Source organism: Anticarsia gemmatalis, chromosome 2, assembly GCF_050436995.1.
Source record: "Anticarsia gemmatalis isolate Benzon Research Colony breed Stoneville strain chromosome 2, ilAntGemm2 primary, whole genome shotgun sequence".
Classification (NCBI taxonomy): Eukaryota; Metazoa; Arthropoda; class Insecta; order Lepidoptera; family Erebidae; genus Anticarsia; species Anticarsia gemmatalis.
In genome coordinates, this window is record NC_134746.1 from 11,931,262 (window position 1) to 11,952,103 (window position 20,842).

Genomic DNA, 20,842 nt, shown 5'->3' on the forward strand with positions numbered 1-20,842 from the left:
ATATATGATCCAGTATTTTTATTAACGGGAAAACGTGTATGTGTTATCCTTGTTGACTAATTATTTATTTATTTAATTTAGGATTTAGCTCGCGTTATTTTGATATACATATGTCAACTAAACTTAATAACTATAGTTTAATATAAATGCGAAATTTTGTGAGGGTCGACGTGTATGTTTGATATTCTTTCACGCCGAAATTCCTGAACATATTTCGATGCACATACGATATTTTTACTCTGAAACCTTTTCACATGGACACAGACGCAAGCAAAAACTAGTTTATTATATTAGTTTGTCTGAATATAGGAATCTTTGCGGTCAATCTTGTTCACTAAACCGAGCATTGAATGGACTTTCCATTTACGTAGGAATAGTCATTTACGTGACGTCACGTTTTGTTACCTATTCGCGAAATACAAACGGTATCTTATGCACTGAGAAATATTCTAATATAAATAAGAAAAGACCAAAAGCACTTTGGCCGACCCGGGAATAGAACCCTCACAATCAGCAGTTGATTACACTACCCACCGCGAAACGGATGCACCATTTTTGAAGTACATTATTTCGTTATTTTCAATGTAACATTCTCAATACTAGAAAGTACTGACTGAAAAAAATTGTGTTTTTGAAGGGCTTTTTATCTACCGTACCACTGCTTTGCTTAGGTTAGATGGTTAGGTCTTCAGTCCTTCATGCTGGCGAAACGCGGGCTAGGGACTTTGCATGTCCCAAAGAAATTCGGTCCCTAATAATACACATATAACTTAACAAAAATAATTAATTAATTAACAAAAATTCATTGGTTTGTCGCCTCGGATTCGAACTGTCGACCACTTGTGGGAGGTGCCAGCTTATACCACTCAACTATCACTGCTTACTAATTGATACAATCAATAAATTATTCAGTCATTTTTATCACAATTTTATTACAATGTTTTAAAATAATAGGAGTTCTTATACAATAATACGTAACTTGAATATATTTTACAGTTCATTTTTTTATACCTAGTTTCTGTCAAAATATACATGTCAATATTTTTGAGAGAAGACTTATTTATTTTAGTGAGTACGTCGATCTGACTTCACATACTATTAGTGCTTACATACATACATAAAATCATGCCTTGTTCCCATAAGGTTAGGCAAGGACCAAAGAACGCCACTTGGTACGATCTTTACAAACCTTCCTTTCTTTACCTTGTAAGTACTTGGTTAACTTATTACAATTATACAATCATATTTTTGACAAATCTTCATTCTTATAATTACTGTAGTTCGTTTCCCAACGACTTTTCCATCTTTGGATCTTTAGTATGACTAATATCTATCAAATTACTATAACTAGTATTGCTGTCTACACGTTGATAATTAATATAAGTATTAGAAGCTTCATCCAGAACATTATCGGAACGTTTTTTAATCAACTTCTTTAGAGAACTTCCCTTACTCTTATTTCGTCTCAAGTTCTCATAGCCAATGTTATCGTCAATATTTTTTGATACATCATCAGTTTTCTGCAATTTGTCATTTTCACTACTAGATGGCTTGTTTTTATCACAGTGTTCAAAGGGTATCTGGTAAGTTGGTCCCGTGTTTTTAATTTTGTTGATAAAATTTTCATCAATTTCTGTATAATGGTTTTCGGTATTACTTGTAATCGTAAGGCGTTTTTTGTGTGGCGTTGCGTAAACAGGTGTTCTTAAGTATAAACTATTGTTAGTCATTATATAATTGTCATTGGTAGTAGGTGTATATATGTTCTCTGGGTATGCATAGTCGTATATCTCCCATTGATTTGGAAACGGCGGTATCGGGTTATCATTGTCGTTGAAGGTTTGATATGGACCCTGGAAAAATAAATGAAAATCACATTCCGAAGAAGCATTTCCGCATTTAAAGCTATCAGTGCAAAGGATTGTATGAAATAACAATTTCATACAATCCTTTTTACTTACATTTCTAGGATGTCTGTGTTTATTTCTTCTGCAGCGGTAAAAGCAGCAAATACCGACGATGATGGCAACTAAAGCTCCCATTGCTCCTCCGACGATCACAATCATCGTATTTTTATCTACAAACAAATCAACAATCTCATTCACCGCGACAATAAAAATATTAAAAACTTGAACAAATTATTCAGTAGCCCGATTACTATCGATCACTATCGAGAATCGACAACAAATCGAAATGTTAAATGAATGTCCTCTAGCGGACGTCCTAGAAACAATTTTTGCAGTTCATCTTAAATGTCAAACTCTCGATACTCGATGGTTTCAATTGTAGAGAATCGCACTACTGGCTAAGTCATAAAAATAGCGGTTTACAAATTCGTAAACAAACAGCATAATTAGATTGGAATTTTAGCTGAGCATCTTTAATAGCGGAGATTTAGGAATCGTGGTGATGGATTGAGAAATTAATGAAAATAAATTAAATTAATGTACTGACTAGTTATTGTTTTTTTTTTGTTTCAACATGGTTGCTTAGCAGTTGAAAAAATACGACTATAAAATATTTTTTTATATATTTTGCTCCATACTGTGTTATTGGCGGAATTAGGCATAAAGCCAGGATCGCCACAAAACAAAAAAAAAAATACTAAATGTCAAAAGAGCTCCTACCTTCTGGGTCAAAAAATTTCAAAGGTGGTAAATACTGCTGCAACGCAATAATGTTCCGTTTTTTCTTGCCATTTAACTGTATAGATTCACAAGTGATATTAGACATATTGTGTTCATCGCTCAAAGTAAACACGTGTTCCAGTGACCTTGAATATTCGTCGTAATATTCTGAAATAAATAAATGCTATTAGACAACTCACACACGGTCCCAAACTAGTACTATGGTAACTAAATAACTGAAAAACCTACTTATATACTTCTAAATACATACTTTTAAAGATAATTCACAACCATGCTCAGAACAAATACTCGTGCTCATCACACAAAGATTAGTCCCATTAGATTAGGGTGAGATTCGAATCCACCACACGTGGCGCTACGGCTATTGCGGCGACCACTTTAACCACTGCGCCAAACGTTATTATTATCATTATTAAGATTCAATAAATTATGGGACTTACTTCCAAAAAGCCACCTGACTCTCTCGCCCTCCTGAGTGCTACAAACCAGAGAGATATTATCACCAGCTCTGTAGCGGTACACGTTCACCCATTCCTCATCACTTACACCGTATTGATACAGAATATTTCTCACTAATAGTCTGGATATGATCGGCTCTGTAAATACAAAAACAATTAATTTTTTAAGGTACAGCAATGTTTTTCAGGGAAGTCAAAACAATTAAACATAATTAGTTTGTGCTTCTGTATTCATCAATATTATGTACAGTCGGTACTGTACCTCGATTCTCTACCACTATCGACTACCGACAAAACCGGCTAGCTATCGAAATTTTGACACTAAGAATGTACCTACTGCCAAAAAAGTTTCTACGACGTCCGTCAGAGGCGCAGTGCCTCGATTCTCTACCACTATCGACTACCGACAACCGGCTAGCTATCAAAATTTTGACATTTAGAATGTACTGCCAAAATGTTTCTTACGACACCCGCCAGAGGCGCTGATCAGATTTTCATACAAAATTTCTCGATGACAGATCGGTTGTCGGTAGTCGATAGTAGTAGAGAATCGAGGCGCTGATCAGATTTTCATACAAAATTTCTCGATGACAGTCGGTTGACGGTAGTCGATAGTAGTAGAGAATCGAGGCACTGATCAGATTTTCATACAAAATTTCTCGATGACAGATCGGTTGTTGGTAGTCGATAGTAGTAGAGAATCGAGGCACTGATCAGATTTTCATACAAAATTTCTCGATGACAGTCGGTTGTCGGTAGTCGATAGTAGTAGAGAATCGAGGCGCTGATCAGATTTTCATACAACATTTCTAGATGACAGTCGGTTGTCGGTAGTCGATAGTAGTAGAGAATCGAGGCACTGATCAGATTTTCATACAAAATTTCTCGATGACAGATCGGTTGTCGGTAGTCGATAGTAGTAGAGAATCGATTCACTGGCACTGATCAGATTTTCATACAAAATTTCTCGATGACAGTCGGTTGTCGGTAGTCGATAATAGAAGAGAATCGAGCATCAAGAGTTTGACAATTTGTAAGTACTGCCAAAATAATTCTAACGGAGCTCAGCAGAGCCCTTTCGTTTATTAAAATACTATGCTTACCACGCTTAAGGCTCTTTGTAAGTTTAATAACACAAAATTTTTCTCTCTTCTCAGAGTTTGTAAAGCGATAGACGAGTACACCCGTTGTAGTTGTGTTGATTAAAATACTACGACGCCATGGTTGCAATTGCTTAGAACTGTCTGAAAGTGAAATATTAATAAGGTAAACGTTAAACAGTTGAAAGCTTTTTTTTAATAAATTTAATTCGTGATTTAGGCTTTTATTCCCAAAATAATGAATATAATAATCAGTTATTTTACTAAAAGTCTTGCAACGCGAAAGATTAGGTATATTGGAGAAAAAAAGTCGTGAGTATACCACTGGCGGGCATGAATCTTTTTCGGAATGAGGACAGGATTAGGCCTTGAGTACACAGCGGTGGTCAAGTGCAGGTTTGGGACTTTTCGACAAATTATCGGGGATCAAAGCACATGGCCACAGTTGACGGTGTGAATTCATGGCCATGTGCCATGAATTCACACCGTCAACGCCAGAATACACACATAGTTTGGAAAAATCTTTGGTGTATTGCCTTGGCTTCCAACCTTCTACCATCGAATACTAACAGCCAATTTCTTCATAAATATCTAAAGTAACAGCTAAAGCCATTAGGCGCCTTTACACACACGCTCTTTCGCGCGTGAAACAACAAAGGAAAAAGCGCGCGCCGGGTTCATCTGTCATACAGCGCGCTCTTCGCTCACTTTTTTTCTTCGCGGGCTTGACAGATGAGCTTGACACTCTTTCCTTTGTTGTTTCACGCGCGAAAGAGCGTGTGTGTTAAGGCACCTACTGACTTCTATTTGACACTTATTTAAATTCGTGGAGGTAACAAATTTGGCTGACGTTTTAACGTTAACCCCATACTTTGGCTGCTACTTTTGACGAAGAAACTGGCCTTTATACCGCTCGATTATTACAGTTTTTGGATAATAACAAGTAATAAAACAAGAGCAGTGCTGCTTACCTTTAATAACTGACGTAGAAGAGTCTATATTGTCGGTAGCATATACCAATTGACCCAACATCGATTTATTTTTATATTCACAAGTAATAGTTAATTGCTGTAAGTTGTAAATAGAACGGAATTGATAGGTTTCAACACCATTGACATGGTGAGGTGCTAACTTCACACCGTTCACCTGCATTATGAAGTCATCTGGAAAAAATAAGCAATTAATTAACCAATTATATAAGAATAATTAAACTTTAAAAAATCTCGACCAGTAGCACTGTACAGTCGGTCATTTTGAGTATCGAGACTGTGGCATTTAAAATGTACTGCAAAAATAGTTTCTACGACAACCGCTAGAGGCGCTGAACCGAATGTCATACAAAATTTTTCGCCAGCTAGCCGGTTGTCAATACTATTTTGTCAGTGCATTTTCAATGTCAATCTTTCGATGCTCGACAGTTTCGACTGTAGATAATTGTAAGTTTGGTTATGGTTGGTAACTCACTGTACATTACTCCTTCGTCTTGTACAATAAATATAGTTCTGTACGTAAATTCTTGTTCATTTTCCTCTTTTGGCGTTATATAAGTGCAGTCAATATATGATTCATTGTACTCAGCTGTCATAAGTTGTCTGAAGATCAATTGCTCTTTAGACCATAATGGTCTCACAAAGTTCATTAACATGGCACCTGAAAAAACACATTAGTCTGTAAAATATAGGTTTAAGTTTATAAAAATGCCTAATAATTTTTAGCCTTTTTTTCTACCTGGTGTTAATGATAGGTTGACAGTAGTTACCAATAGTCAGAAGTTTGAAAGTCTGAAAACCAGTCTTACCGAGGGGTATCGTGTTATAACCCGGGTAACTGGGTTGTGGAAGTCTGATAGACAGTCGCTCCATGTAAAATACTGGTATCAGCTGCATCCGGTGAGACTGGAAGCCGTCTCCAACATAGTTGGAAGAAAGGCTAGGCTGATGATAAGTAATGGTAGGTTGATCTTTACGAGTTCCAGGGCGGAGATTTTACAGATGGGCTTAGGAAACTTAACTTTGTGGTTGTCGTTATGACATTGTAGTTCTTACCTTGTGAATCGTAGTATCGCAATCTCAAACTACCCACATCGTAAACATGATTGCAAGCCAACTCGATAGACTGATTAACTTCACTCTTGAACTCATGAAAACGGTCGTATTCCGTCACTGAGCTATTAGACATTTTAAAATTTAATGCAAATTCATCAATAGTTATTTTCGGCATTCCTGAAATACAGAAAAACTAATTAATTTAAATAATACATACATAATATCACGCCTGTTTCACCTGAAGGTGTAAGCAGAGGTACATAATACAGCCACGTTCCGCCATTAACAGTGTCCCATATAAGCTTTTGCCTTTTACCGGACATGTTATCAAACTTCGGGCTGCTATTGACATTCTAACATAAATTAAAATAACACCAACCGTACTTAACTTAAACTGGGAATCAAATCTCATGATAAGAGTTTGGGTACACTACCAACCACGCCGCAGATACTGTCTGCTGCTTGGTACGGCCTGTACCCCTATCACGTATCTCAATTGACAACTAGCGTACGTCAAATTGATGCTAACTATTCAGTATATTGCTGCTTAGATGTAACCTGTTAATCACTATAATCTAAGCGAGAACACTATGTACAGTACAGTGGCTTCCAAATAGATCAGCTGAGATACGTGATAGCCTCCTCAGTCATTAAAAAATGCTAACGGGTTTCAAACGCGATGAGAACCATCCCGTGACCACGGTCGATGCAATTCGATCGAAACGTCCGGCAAATAATATGTAAATTTAAAAAATAATACTATCAAGTTAATACATTATTGTAATTGTTATAAGTCTTTAGTACTTACTTGCATCTTTTACTCGAATATCAAATAAAAATGAAAGTCCCCTCGAACTACTAATCGTGTGACAATTCCACCTTCCATTCGAACTTTTATCAGCTAAGAACTAAAAACAAAATTATTGTAACAATATCTTAAAGTAGTTCTCAAGTTGAAGAAAGGTAGTGGCAGCAAGCATTGACATCATGATTGTCATGGAGTAAGCGAAACTATCAGATATCCGAAAAAAAACATATTAATTTAGGTGAAATATTGATCTATGATAGTCGTCACAATTATTGAATCTACCACTAGCTTGGAAAGAGGGTAGAGTCGACGAGCTAGTATTTTGCCCGACCCGGAAATCGATCCCTCGATATCAGCAGTCGGATACACTAATGACTGCACAGACTATGCATAAACCAATGATATCTTTATAACAAAAAAAAAAAAAATGTTTACCCACATAGAAAATAGTACTATCATTCGTGTAAGTTATATTTACGGCATCTACTCTAAGACCACCCATTGTGCTTGAGGCCCTTTTTGGTTTGTGGCAGCTGTAAATAATAAAAAAACCATAGAAATTAAGTTTTCACACACGGTTACCTGATTCCAAACTAAGCAGTAGCATGATGTTATACAGTCGGTACTGTCGAGTATCGAAAGTTTGACATTTAAAATGTACTACCAAAATAGTTCCTACGACGCCCGTTAGAGGCGCTGATCAAATAATACTTCTTGAGTGTAGAAGCTGGCTTCGTTTGCAGTTGGGAATTTGGGTAATTAAAAGTCAGGCAAAGTTTTTCCTTAGGTTATATCAAGTGACTTCGAAAAGTCATTGAAATCTCGAGGATCAAATCCTTGTATACACATGTGCTAGAGGAAAACGTTATTTACGGGTATCACTCGGTATATTAACAGTAAAGTATAATAAAATTAGCTTGAGCCCGAAGTGCGAGTGAAAAAATGTGTGCTAAATTTTATTAAAATCTATTCAATTTATGAGTGACAAACATACATACGCCTTTGTAAAATAAGGAAGATATTATAACATTGTCTTACTTTAAACTTGTCACATTGGTCCTTTCGAAAATCAGACTGACTTGGTCATTTTCAGCAACCGTGAAAACCTTTTGTTTTTTAGTTGATGATACCGTTTCTCTTATATCATTCTTGTCGATTCTCATAACTTGGTTTTCTGTAATATAATAATTACGTAGATTAAAAATGCTTTTAACAATGATACACCAGAAATACGCGTTTAATTTTTCAAATTACAATGGAGTTTAATATAACACTAATTTAAAGATCCATTTTAAAAATCCTTTGCTTTTACAGGTATATACTTACCAGCCTCGATATATATAACTAAATACACAAAAATAATAATCACTACACATAAAGTTTTCATCGTAGAAAACTCCAAACAGTTGTCATAACAAAACTACAATTCACTGTCGTTTATACTAAATTAATCTATATTATTATATGTGTAATAATATTCATGCAGACTAATGACATAATGTAGCACTGATTCCTATCCAACTAACTCCTGTAATGTACTGTCCTGTACTGTATCTATCACGTTTTCCTCATAGTATAGGGATTCTATATTTATGCGTGTTATTCCTTGGACTTCAGTAAACAAATGTAAAATATACCTAAAGGTATATAGCTGAGAATAAACCGATTATTTCATCTTTTATAAAAACTCAAAAAAAAAACTTTTTGGGATAGATTTCATTTTCTAAGTTACTGTTAATATAACAATAAGATCCTAATGACTAATTATCATCTTGAAACACGGTTATATGCTATTTTTGTATGTCAATTTATGTGACTAAATAAATAAATGTGTGCTTCTGAGTTTATACCAATAAATTAATACGGCCTAAGACGCTTCGTTAGTTTCCTTCAAATTATATATCAACAATATGCCTTTTAAATCTTTTAGGCGTTTCCTGAGTCAGTAGGTTAAATATTAGTGACTAATCACAGTTCATAGTGCAATTAAGTCTACGTCACTGGCTTACTGACGTGGTAAGAAGGTACAGAAAGGAAAATATCCTCATGTTTTTGACGAAAATGCTTATCGTCTCGTAAAATTTGCTTATACGGTTAGCTATGAAGGCGTGACTAAATAACTTTCGCATTTATAATAATTAATTAATATGGATTTAATTGCGATGTGTGTTGTTACGTCATCAAAGTCTATTTCCTTACAGTTTGTAATTGTTGGACAGAGTTTTTTTGTAAAGGAAGTCGTTTAACCTTTTGTTATTATTGTTGAAACGAGGATGGTTTCTTTGAAAATGGTGTCCTTTTCATCAATAAATAAGTGGTTTAGTTATGTGAAGGATAAATAATGTAAATGTTAGTTTAATTTTTATTACTTCATGTCATAAAATAAAGCTCCCTTGACACGTCTGTCTGTCTATTTGCATTATACTCAAAATGTACTGATAGGATTTTCATATAGTTTTCACCGAGAACGATTCGATAGCTTTAAGTGTATAAGGCGAAGGCAATGCGGCTCCTTATACTGATTATATATTATAACTAGCGGACCCGACAGACGTTGTCCTGTCTACGCGTCTTTAATTTGTAAAAATTAACTTAACCGTTACTAAACCATACTCAGATCCCCTTGAACACACCCAAAAAATTTCATCAAAATCGGTCCAGTTGTTTAAGAGAAGTTCAGTGACATATACACTTACAGAAGAATTATATACATAAAGATTGAATGTGAATAAGTCTAAAGGAACATAAACATTTTATTTATTGGATTTGACCATTAAATTTACAATCCCGAGTATAATAGCTGAATGGAACTAGTCATCAGTTTTCAGTAGACTGAGTCATTATGACTCTGTATATAGATTTAAACTCACCCACAATAATGCACTGCGTAGTGTTCAAGTAACTTTTGAAACTGTATAATTGATATTTATTAAGGGATTGTTTGGTAAGAATTGGAGGCTCACTTCTTACCGTCTGGATACTTATTCAGAAGTATACTTATACCTTTTTTTTAACACAACTCCCGCACTAAGAATTGCTCTTGTGTCGCGGGGACTTTAAAAAACATACAAACAACGGACACAAAGCACAACTAGGCCCGAAACAATTATTTGTGGATCGCACAAATAATTGCTCCTTGTGGGAATCGAACCCACGACCTCCCGTTGCAGTGGTATCGGCGTGGCGACCTAAACCACTGCGCCTCATGGTTAATGCATTAGGCAAAGAAGAATATATATATACCTAATAAAATACTTAGGAAGTATACTTAATAACATGGTGACACATACAAGGAGATCTCAGCTATAGTCCTACGATTTTGTAGACAGCTTTGTATGTTAGGCGGAGAAATACAAAAATTTAAATTTTCAAATATCCGTGACCCGCGGGCTGCATCTGATGGTGGTTAATTTGGTCATACATAGAACTTTTCTTTATAACCTAGATAAATCTTACATGTCAAGACTCTCTAGTAAGTTGTGAGACTATACCAGCAACTTGAAAATGAATGTCAAGTTGTAAAAAAAATATATTCACATTCATAAAACACGCCTTTTGGCCAAAAAACGCCATTTGGTACAATCTTTAAAATGTGTCCATTATTAATTAGGTACTGTGTAATATTACAATAAATTAAACGTAAATTGTTTAATTGTTTTTTCCTTAATTAAGAGCATGTAGGCAGGGCTTTAAAATTGGATCGTTCCACATAAACAAGTACCAAGCAATGACTATCCTGTTCGTGACCCAGTTGCGATGTACATGTTATAATTATAGCTTAGACAGTGTCAATATGACTTGACCTGAAGAAATAAACGTTTTTATTTCATTCAAAAATCAAAAAAGACAAATCTTTGTGTGATGAGCACGAGTATTTGTTCTGAGCCTGGATGTCAACTTATCTATATAAGTATGTATTTAGAAGTATATAAGTATGTTTATCAGTTATTTGGTTACCATAGTACAAGCTCTGCTTAGTTTGGAATCAAATGACCGTGTGTGAATTGTCCAATGATATTTATTTATTTATTATTTTTACCTGTAGCCCGATTTTCTACAGTCGGTATTGTCGAATATCGAAAGTTTGTCATTTAAAATGTACTGCCAAAATAGTTCCTACGACGCCCGCTAGGGGCGCTGATCAGATATTCTTACAAAATTTCTCGATGGCTAGCCGGTTGTCTATATTCGATAGTAGTAGAGAATAGAGCATCTGATGACTTAAATAATCGTGTATTCTTCTTCTTTGTCTCGTTCCTATCCCACTTAAGTAGGGTCGGAACAACAAGTTTTCTTTTTCAAAAACATGTCGAGGATTTGGTTGATGATTGGCAGCCAGCCTCCTGCCTGATGTCAACCCTTCTTGGTAACCTTAATAATTGTGTAGAGCTGAAAAAATGTAAATTTAAAAGTAAATGGTTATTTGTTTGTCTTTTATTTATGTTAAAGGGAAGCTTGGTATAAAATTTGGTAGAATGATAAATTATGATATAGAAAAGTACATAGCGCTCTCGCTATAAAAAAACGCGGATAAAGCCGGACTACTAGAGTAGGTACTGATGATATTTCCATATACATTCATCTTAATATGACTTGTTAAAATAATCGCAAGTAATTTCTAATCTCTACTGAAATTAGCGTACACTTCAAGCTGTGTTGTAAAAGCGACATCTAGCGATGTAATCTTGAACTAAATAGAAATATGTGACAAGTAGCAAAATAGGTTGTTCTGAAGCTCAAGTGCTTAAGAAGTTCATTACAATATCTTATGGTGTACAGATGGCGTTATTTTTAAGTAAATACAATGCTGAAATAAAAATATACAGGTAAAGTTAGGGCCGATCTGATATATCTTTTCTTTAACAGGACAGTGCAAGCAATTCTCCTCGTGGTTACATATTATTATGTTTTAATAATATTTGTGGTTGGATATGCATTATTGTCCTTCTAATTAATATGTTATTAACAAATGAGGAAATTAAGTCGAAAAATTTAAAATTGCGGCAATTCCCAAATGAGGATACAACAGCATACAACATGCATTACTAACTTTTCGAAGTTATGTAACTTGCTTACCGGTAAACCAATAGTACTTTGCTCGACGAGAATCGAACCCAAGACTTCATGATTAATTGTAGTAGGTTACACTACCAACCTCGCCACTGAAGCAGTACTGCAGCACAAATTTAGTTTACAATATTTGCATTCACGCCTTTAATTTTTTAAAGATCTTTCTTTTACAGTCAGAAAATTGAATGTCTGACAACCGGTCTTACTGAGGGGTACAGTGTCATAACCCAGGTAACTGGGTTGTGGAGGTCCGGTAGGCAGTCGCTCCATGTAAAATACTGGTATTCAGCTGCATCTGGTGGGACTGGAAGCCTACTCCAATATGGAAGAAAGGCAAGGCTGATGATGCATTAACATCAATAATCCGAATCAAACTTCATCGAAATGATTACTCACTACATTCTTAATTACCTATTTTCCGTTTCTGATATGCGTATTTCAGTTGACAACTAGTGGACGACAAATTGATGACATGATTTAGTACATTGCTGCTTTGACTTAACGTGTTAATCATTATAATCTAAGGGAGAAAGCAACGTATAGCATAGTGGCTTAGTTGTAAACTGCAGGATACCTCTGTGTTTTTACACTGACTAAATGTCGAACTTTGCCTGTATTGTACCACGGAAAGTATGCAATTGGTAAAACATGACTCACTTTTTGTTTCCAATAGAAACAGAATGCAATAAACTAATTATATGAAACAAATAAGGTTAGCAATGCTAATATAGTTTATTCTTTATTTTTCCGTTATCCGTAATAATAAACTAAATGACGTTTGAAAAATTAATGGAAATTTTATTAGGTCAATATGTTGTATTTATTTCAGCTGAAGTAGGGCCTTTTATACGCAAGATTTTTGTTTTATGATGATTATTTGTGCTTTTGTCTTTATATCCAAAAAAACTGAAAATATGACTATATCAAAGACTGCTTGTGGAGAATTAAATACAGTTTGTAAATGCTCTGTAAATGTGGTCTGGGACGATGTTCTCTTACTGCCAAACTATTGATTGCCCTTAGCTTAATACTGAGTCCTTTATATCCTCAACTTAAAACGACACATTATTCTACAAGGCACAGTCCTACCATTTATAATTTAGTTAAATATATTAATTTTGCGCCAAATATAATTTTCGATACGGCGTCACGGTCCGGCCGTTACTCAAAGTCCCTAAACGAAGTGGTACCATTAAAGATTCTTCGTTAGTTTGGAAATAATGGCTCTTTGGACGACTTTACTAGAATTTCGACGGTATTTTGTAATAATAATTGTTATTAAGTTAAACGAAAGGGACAATAGGGATTTACTGTTTCGATGTAAATGGGAATGCCGGGGAAGGAGGCCTTTGAAAGACGTACCTACCAATTGTAAGCGAAATTGTCGACTTTCGATTTGATCATCTTGGGAACTTTTTATTTTGACTTTTACCACCAACGACCTAAAATAAAAACAATAGCGAATCTGTACCGACTATGTGTAATCCACAAATAATTGTATGATCAGAGAAATAAACCCACAAGCTTTATAATGGCAGCTTCATAATGAACACGTTAATCATTGGTTCGCGAATATTGCCCATATTTACGAAGAATTGAACACCATATACATTATAATCAATACTTTTAATTAATAAATAAATTTAAACCATTACTGTCCCACTGCCGGGCAAGGGTCTCCTCTCGTAATGAGGGAGGGGTAAGGCCTTGAGTCCACCACGCTGGCCAAGTGTGGGTTAGGGACTTGAATAAATGCACGCCCTCAATAAATGTATTAAACCAATTCTAAGCATGAAAGGTTTCCTCACGATGTTTTCCTTCACCGTTGGAGCATATGATAATTATTTCTAATACGCACATAACTTCGAAAAGTCATTGGTGTGTTGCCTCGGGTTCGAACCTGCGACCACTTGCGTGGGAGGCATTAACTTATACCACTCGGCTAGGCGCTCGTAGCCAGTTGTGCTCACCGGTCGGTAAACGATTTGTGGGTTAGGCAACCGTTGGCGCGGTCATTCGATAGACGGATGACCGCATAGTGGTATTTGAACTAGGCGTCTCCGTGCTTCGGAGGGCACGTAAAAAGTCGGTCCCGGTTGTTCTCAATCAAGATAACAGTCGTAAAGCCCCGTCAAAGGCCTTCGGGCTTGAACAATTTTGACACTAAGTTGACCACTAACCATGCGATAAGAAGAAGACTAAGTACAGTAATTAAAATTCACACAGCTAATTGTATCAAGATAATCTGCTTCATTCAATAACTAGCTTTTACCCGCGACTTCGTCCGCCACCTGAATTTTCCCATGGAAATGTGTCATTTTCCCGGGGATAAAAAGTAGCCTATTTCCTTTTTCGGGTATCAAAATATCTCCACACCAAATTTCATGCAAATTGGCTCAGTAGTTTAGGCGTGATTGAGTAACAGACAGACAGAGTTACTTTCGCATTTATAATATTAGTATGGATATGGATATCTAGTTGGTAACAATGTTAAAATCGTTGCCTGCATTTTCCACGCAAGTGAGGATGGTGTCCGGCACAAATTCAATTTCATGACAAATCTATTAGTGGCTCCTTTAGGAGTTCTAGTGCAGTGGACAAGCTGGCTAAGTAATTGGATCGGGACGCTATCTGATTGCGGCCCTGATATTAAATGGCTCTAGAAAAAGAAATTGATTTGGAATCTTTTTATAGTTTTGAAGCGATTAAAATTGTTAGAAAAATTTGCGATAGTTCCTTTAAAGATTTTAACTGGTTATGGGGTATAATATTCATATTAATAATAATCATTTCTCACCTGCATAAGTTGACAATACTTTTCAAGATTTCAAGTGACTTGAAAGATAATGATAATTCTTCATTATTAAGGATAACACTAATGGCCTGCCCTTCCTTCGTTTCATAACAATATCTATACTAATATTATAAAATTGTAGAGTTTGTTTGTTTGTTTGAACGCGCTAATCTCAGGAACTGGTGCGTAGTGAAAATTTTTTTGCTGTTGGATCGCTTAATTATTGAGGAAGACTAGAGGCCAAATATAACATCACGCTACGACCATTCGGAGATGCAACGAAAAATGTTACTAAATTGGTGAAAATTATGTTTATCTTATGTGACGAAAGTCGAAAGCGAAGTCTTATGTTGTGCGTGTCCGATAGTAATAGGCATGCCATCAAAAACATCTTGTAAAAGACCCCAAGTCTCGCAGCTCAATCTCTCTGCCGTAAAAAGTTGTGAGATCTATGTAATACCAAGTCGATCAATTTATTTAGTCTCCACTCAAAGGACCTTCTGTCTTAAGTTATTACATAAGTTATATATTCATGTTTCAAATGCTTATTTATAATGTTTTGTTAATTTAGCTTATTGTACAATAACACAAAAATCTATTTAAGATTTGGATTGAAACTTTTTATCCACAGATGAAGTTACGGGCGTATGCTAGTAGGAAAAATAATGCACAAGTTGGTATAATACTTAAATACAAAATGTTGTTTTTGTTTTAGCGCCATCATAAACGTTTACGATCAGGCTCATATCGACGCGTATCAAGTTTTTAGTGGTATTTACCGTCGCCCTAGTGCTGCCATCTGGTGCAGTATTATGTGTCATTTAGAGGACGTTTGAATAAAACTAGCTATAAATAGTAATAAACGCTCATATATTTACCCTCTTTAACATAAACACATTATAAACCTATTTTAGTTAAAAATCTACTAAAGTATGTTTTTTTATTACTTTGTAATTAGTGTAATTGGCCTGGCCGTTCTAATTTTTTTTTATCTAGCCTATTTCTGTGTCCCACTGCTGAGCAAAGGCCTCTCCCCTAGACTTCCAGTCCCCTCGGTCGCAGACATTATAAAAAAAATATTGTTGGCTCTGTATATGAAACTAAACTCGCCTCTTAATACGTAGGAAAATATTTTAAAACTTTCTATATTTCAGTAATTATTGGAAACTTTTCAACTAAAAGTCCAATAGCTTCATAACTCAATCTGATATCGACATATTACAGTTTGGTATTCATACATACTTTACATGGATAATTATAGTCTTACTACACATAATTGGCGTACAAATGATCATTTACATTGCTCGTAGCAAAAGCTTAGTATATTTATAGTTGCACTTTACGGCAATTAGCTTTCGTGCATCATAATTAAATATTAACATGCTGGCTATTATGTTTCTGTTCTAGTTATTACCTGAATTTACAGGGAGGTGATTTATTTAGCAAATTATGCTTTTAACACACGTATACAGTGCCGTAAAAAAATACCATACTAAATGTCCTACTAATATTATAAACGCGAAAGTTACTAAAGATGGATGCATAAACTCTTAAACGAAAAAACTACTTGATGACTTTTAATGAAATTTCATAAACAGATAGTTTATAACCTAGATTAACACGTAGGATACTTTTTACCACGGGAAATATTTTCACGCAGACGAAGTTGCGTTGGAAACTAGTAAAATATAATACATACATAAACTACATAAGATTTATAGTTACGACATATAAACCTACAATTTCCACCATATTGAAATTGCTCACGCCTACCTACACGTACTTCAGTAAATTGATATTTTATAATACTTTTACTTCGCTAACCAAATGGAGTAGTTTAGTTGCTACACGCAACGTTTTTTTATGATCTGGCTAGTTTATGAGCGTGGCTTTGTTTGCTTAGTTATTGCTTTGACACCCAGTATGAAGCAATTACAATTTCAGGTATTATTTTAGATAAAAGTTGACGAAATACCGATTAATATGACCCACTAAAGGCTCTTCTTGATTGTGATTGTTTGACATCGTCGTTCTATCGTTTATAGTTTACTAAGTTACTAATACTAAAACTTCTTATATTAAGGCGGTGGCAAACTTAGTAGCTTATTTCAGGCTTTCAGGTAGGTAAAACTAGATTTTTAAACATTATAGCTTGATGTTAGCTTGTAGTAGTTAACCAAACTAATGGACATTAGTTTGGTTAACTATCACTGAGATTTTAACGATTGTGAGTGATGGACATAGCTACTTTCGTACTTTTCATATTAGTGAGTGTAGTGGATTATTAGTTATAATCCAATAGGTAACTAACAAAAGCCTAATTATTCTCCAGAGGGAGCATTGGCACTTTACTACCTAGGTTTGTTTCACGCGATCGTGTGACTCATATTAATAGGTACAGACAGAAATAAATAATAATATATACAAAGACAATATGTGTTAAGTAGTTGTCAAAGAACTAAATACAGTAGGTTAATCCACCACACAATAAACAAAACATCGTGATGATACCTTGCGTGCCTAAAATTTGTTTTATACATTTCTTGAGGACATGAAAAGGTCCTACACCGCACTTGGCCAGCGAGGTGGACTCAAGGCCTGACTTCCTCGTTCGGAATGAGACCATTGCCCAGCAGTGTGACAGTAACGGGTTAAATAAACTTATTTAAACTAAGACTATAATAGTATTATTTTAGTTGAAATAAGCACAGCAATAATGACGAACAAACAAAGCCAAAAATAAGTGGACAATTAGAACTTCATCCTTCTAAAATAAAGTTCCTATAACACATAATGATATAGAAGTTTCAAAAAACGACTTCAAAGTAAACGGTTCTATAACAAATTCCTATAAAGGTCGGCCTTAATAAACTCTGAAAAGGCGAAGAATGACCCAACCGAGTTTCCAAAATCCTTTGGTACTCTCTAGAAACATGTGTGTTGAAATTCTCAACATATCAGCACATAAATAACATTTGTACGATACGCCCTTGACCTCTAAGAGCCGGGACAAAAAACGTACAATGAATAGTAAAGATTTATTTGTTCGAGAAATGTTTTGGCAATACATTGCTTTCATATTTCTGTTGACAATTGAACAAGGGTGGGTTTTGACGTGAGTTCCGGCTGTCGGTTTTCTAGGCTAGAAATGTTTATTTTGGTTAGTTGCTTTTTTGAAAGTGTGTTATATGTATGATACATTTATTTTTAGTAAAGATAGGTTTGTTAGAAGTTAATTTGATTTATTAATAAATAGAATCAAACTTCATTCATTAATATTATTTATTGACGTTTGTTTTAAAATGAGTCACTCGAAAAATCGTATTAATATGTTGGCAGCACGGTTTGAGGTCCTATTTCTTATCAAACGGTTTTTTTAAGTATGCTACAGGTTGGTACATATTATTACAGTTGGTACTGTTGACTAGTGGGCGCTTGACCTTTCAAATTGTACGAAGAACATAATTTGTATACTAACTAAGTTATCAGTACCTCTATTCTCTACCACTATCGACTACCAACAACCGGCTAGCTATCGAAATTCTGACATTTAGAATGTACTGCCAAAATGTTTCCTACGACACCCGTCAGAGGCGCTGATCAGATTTTCATACAAAACTCGATGACAGTTCGGTTGTCGGTAGTCGATAGTAGAAGAGAATCAAGGCACAGGACCTCGTTTCTCTACCACTATCGACTACCAACAACCGGCTAGCTATCGAAATTTTGACATTGAGAATGTGCCGCCAAAAAGTTTCTACGACGTCCGTCAGAGGCGCTGATTAGATGTTTAAACCAAATTTCTCGATGACAAGCGGTTGTCGGTAGTCGATAGTAATAGAGAATCGAGCTACAGCTTTTTATATTAATGTCAATAGCTAGCCGGTTGTCGATCTATTAATACAGACCTAAACCAAAATAGAAAAACGGAACTATAATCTATGGCATCGAAAAAAAACTCATGAATTAGCGCATCAAAAAGCATCTATTAGCATTTTCTACGAATAGTAATTAACTACATATGTTACAATTACTGTAGCTGGCTTATATTTATGACAATTACTTCGTTAATCAATTACAGGTCGTTCTCTGTCTAGGGCGTGTTGTCATTGACGTTTCACGTGACAATGGGGCTCATTAGCTGGAATTAGCCTCCCCTGACTATAGCCCCATGGCTTCATAAAAGCAATGGTGTACTTATGTTTACTTTTTATATATCTATACGTATTCTAGACATTTCTATATAGTAGGTAAGCTCTATTGTGAATCCGACATCTACTTCTCTTATAAAAATAGTGAAACAGATCGAAGATTTACCAACTTCTTCTTCTTCTTGTCGTATGGTTAGTGGTCAACCTAGTGTCAAAGTTGTTCAAGCCGCCCGAAGGCCTTTGACGTGGCTTAACGACTGTTATCTTAATTGAAAACAACCGGGACCGACTTTTTACGTGCCCTCCGAAGCACGGAGACGCCCGGTTCAAATACCACTATGCGGTCATCCATCTATGGAATGACCGCACCAACGGTTGCTTAACCCACAGATCGTTTACCGACCGGTGTGCGCAACTGGCTACGGGCGCCTCAATTTCAAAATTTACCAACTGTAACACATTTAAACATAACTAAAACTAAACTGCATTTAATAGCGACCTAAACGACTAAACTTTTTTGTCCCATTACTGTCCCACTGCAGGGCAAGGGTCTGCTCTCAAACGAGGGTGGGGCTAGGCCTCGAATCTTCTATCTTCATATTTTTGTTAGATTGTGTTTGATCACCATAAGATAAAAAGAGAATAGATTAGGTTGTTGATTATTCCGCTTAACCTGATCGCTACGCTTTATTTGTAGGTATCACAGCAGTTTGAATTGAATATTTTTGTATCGTCTTATACATTACTTGATAGCTTCTAATAAAAATCTATAAACAGTGCTAATAAGTTAATTTCTGCATCACAAAATTAAAAAGTAACATAATATTGATCATAAAATATCAAAATTATTTAATACACCACAAAAACTAACCACTGCCATCGCTGAACGTACTTCTCCAATAAAGTCTTTATCGTAGGTATTAGGAATAAAACAAGACCCTTCAAATTACAAGCGGAAACAAGGAACATGGCAGTCGCCGTAGACGAGTCGATTACTTCCGTCGCCCGCGACACTCTGTCTATTAGATTACACCCGAATCTTGCATAACATCAATACAAAAAAAATATTACCCCTAAAAGCTGGTTATATTTTACTCATGAGGGTTCACTCCATTGCTAGATTTCAGTATATTTTGTTATACCTGGCCGCTTACTAAACTATCTCTATCTATAATACGTAATTAACAAGATTTTAATTTTCGAGTTTAGTTGGATGGTATTTGAATCTTCTAACTAAGCTTATATTATTTGTGAAAGTACGAAACCAAAAATCGATTTCGACATGTGTAGTTATCGAACATCGAAATTGGAACGAATTTTAGAATTAACGAAATATTTTTAAGCACTTCGAAAAATTTAATTCGTGAATAATAACAATAACGTTTACTGCTTACACGAATTTTCAAATGTTCGATTGACGTTTAAGGCCGGTTTCAGAACCTCTGAAATCTTATCCGTTAGTTTAGCTGGTGGATAATTGACAGATTATTTCCTCATTTTAAGAAAGATAAATAAATCAAATAATTTTTCACTCCAATACTGGTTTTCTACTATCAGCAAGTCAAATTGTTTGTAAACTCACATAAAATGTTACATTGTTTATAATTTGAATCAAATCAACAATCTGTGCTTTGTTTATTTACTTGTAACATATGACTTTTCCGATAAAATTCGCTATTGGGAAAAAACCTAATAATAATGTTACACAAAACCTAATGATAAACAAATAGCTTTTGCATTTTTTGTGATTTATTTTATCAAGCTCATA

The 20,842-nt window shown here is 35.2% G+C and overlaps 1 protein-coding gene across 1 annotated transcript; it reads right to left on the reverse strand.

The window, feature by feature from the left end:
* Positions 1-958: 958 nt before the first annotated feature.
* Positions 959-8,569, reverse strand: LOC142978631 (uncharacterized). The gene is made up of 12 exons (XM_076123159.1): positions 8,386-8,569; positions 8,098-8,233; positions 7,499-7,592; positions 7,060-7,159; positions 6,252-6,428; positions 5,671-5,856; positions 5,178-5,369; positions 4,210-4,350; positions 3,089-3,244; positions 2,628-2,795; positions 1,962-2,077; positions 959-1,853 (listed from the first exon to the last, which is right to left on the reverse strand). Exons 1-12 carry the CDS (start codon positions 8,444-8,446, stop codon positions 1,272-1,274), a joined length of 2,109 nt encoding a protein of 702 aa, XP_075979274.1. The 5' UTR covers positions 8,447-8,569; the 3' UTR covers positions 959-1,271.
* Between the last annotated feature and the right edge of the window lie 12,273 nt (positions 8,570-20,842).

What these genes read in the sequence shown, in the direction of transcription:
- LOC142978631 (XM_076123159.1), bottom strand. Translation starts at nt 8,446, where the DNA reads ATGAAAACTTTATGTGTAGTGATTATTATTTTTGTGTATTTAGTTATA. An exon ending in ATGATAGTACTATTTTCTAT is followed by an intron (nt 7,160 to 7,498) that starts GTGGGTAAACAT and finishes TTTTGTTTTTAG; the next exon opens with TTCTTAGCTGATAAAAGTTC. An exon ending in TATTCGAGTAAAAGATGCAA is followed by an intron (nt 6,429 to 7,059) that starts GTAAGTACTAAA and finishes TCTGTATTTCAG; the next exon opens with GAATGCCGAAAATAACTATT.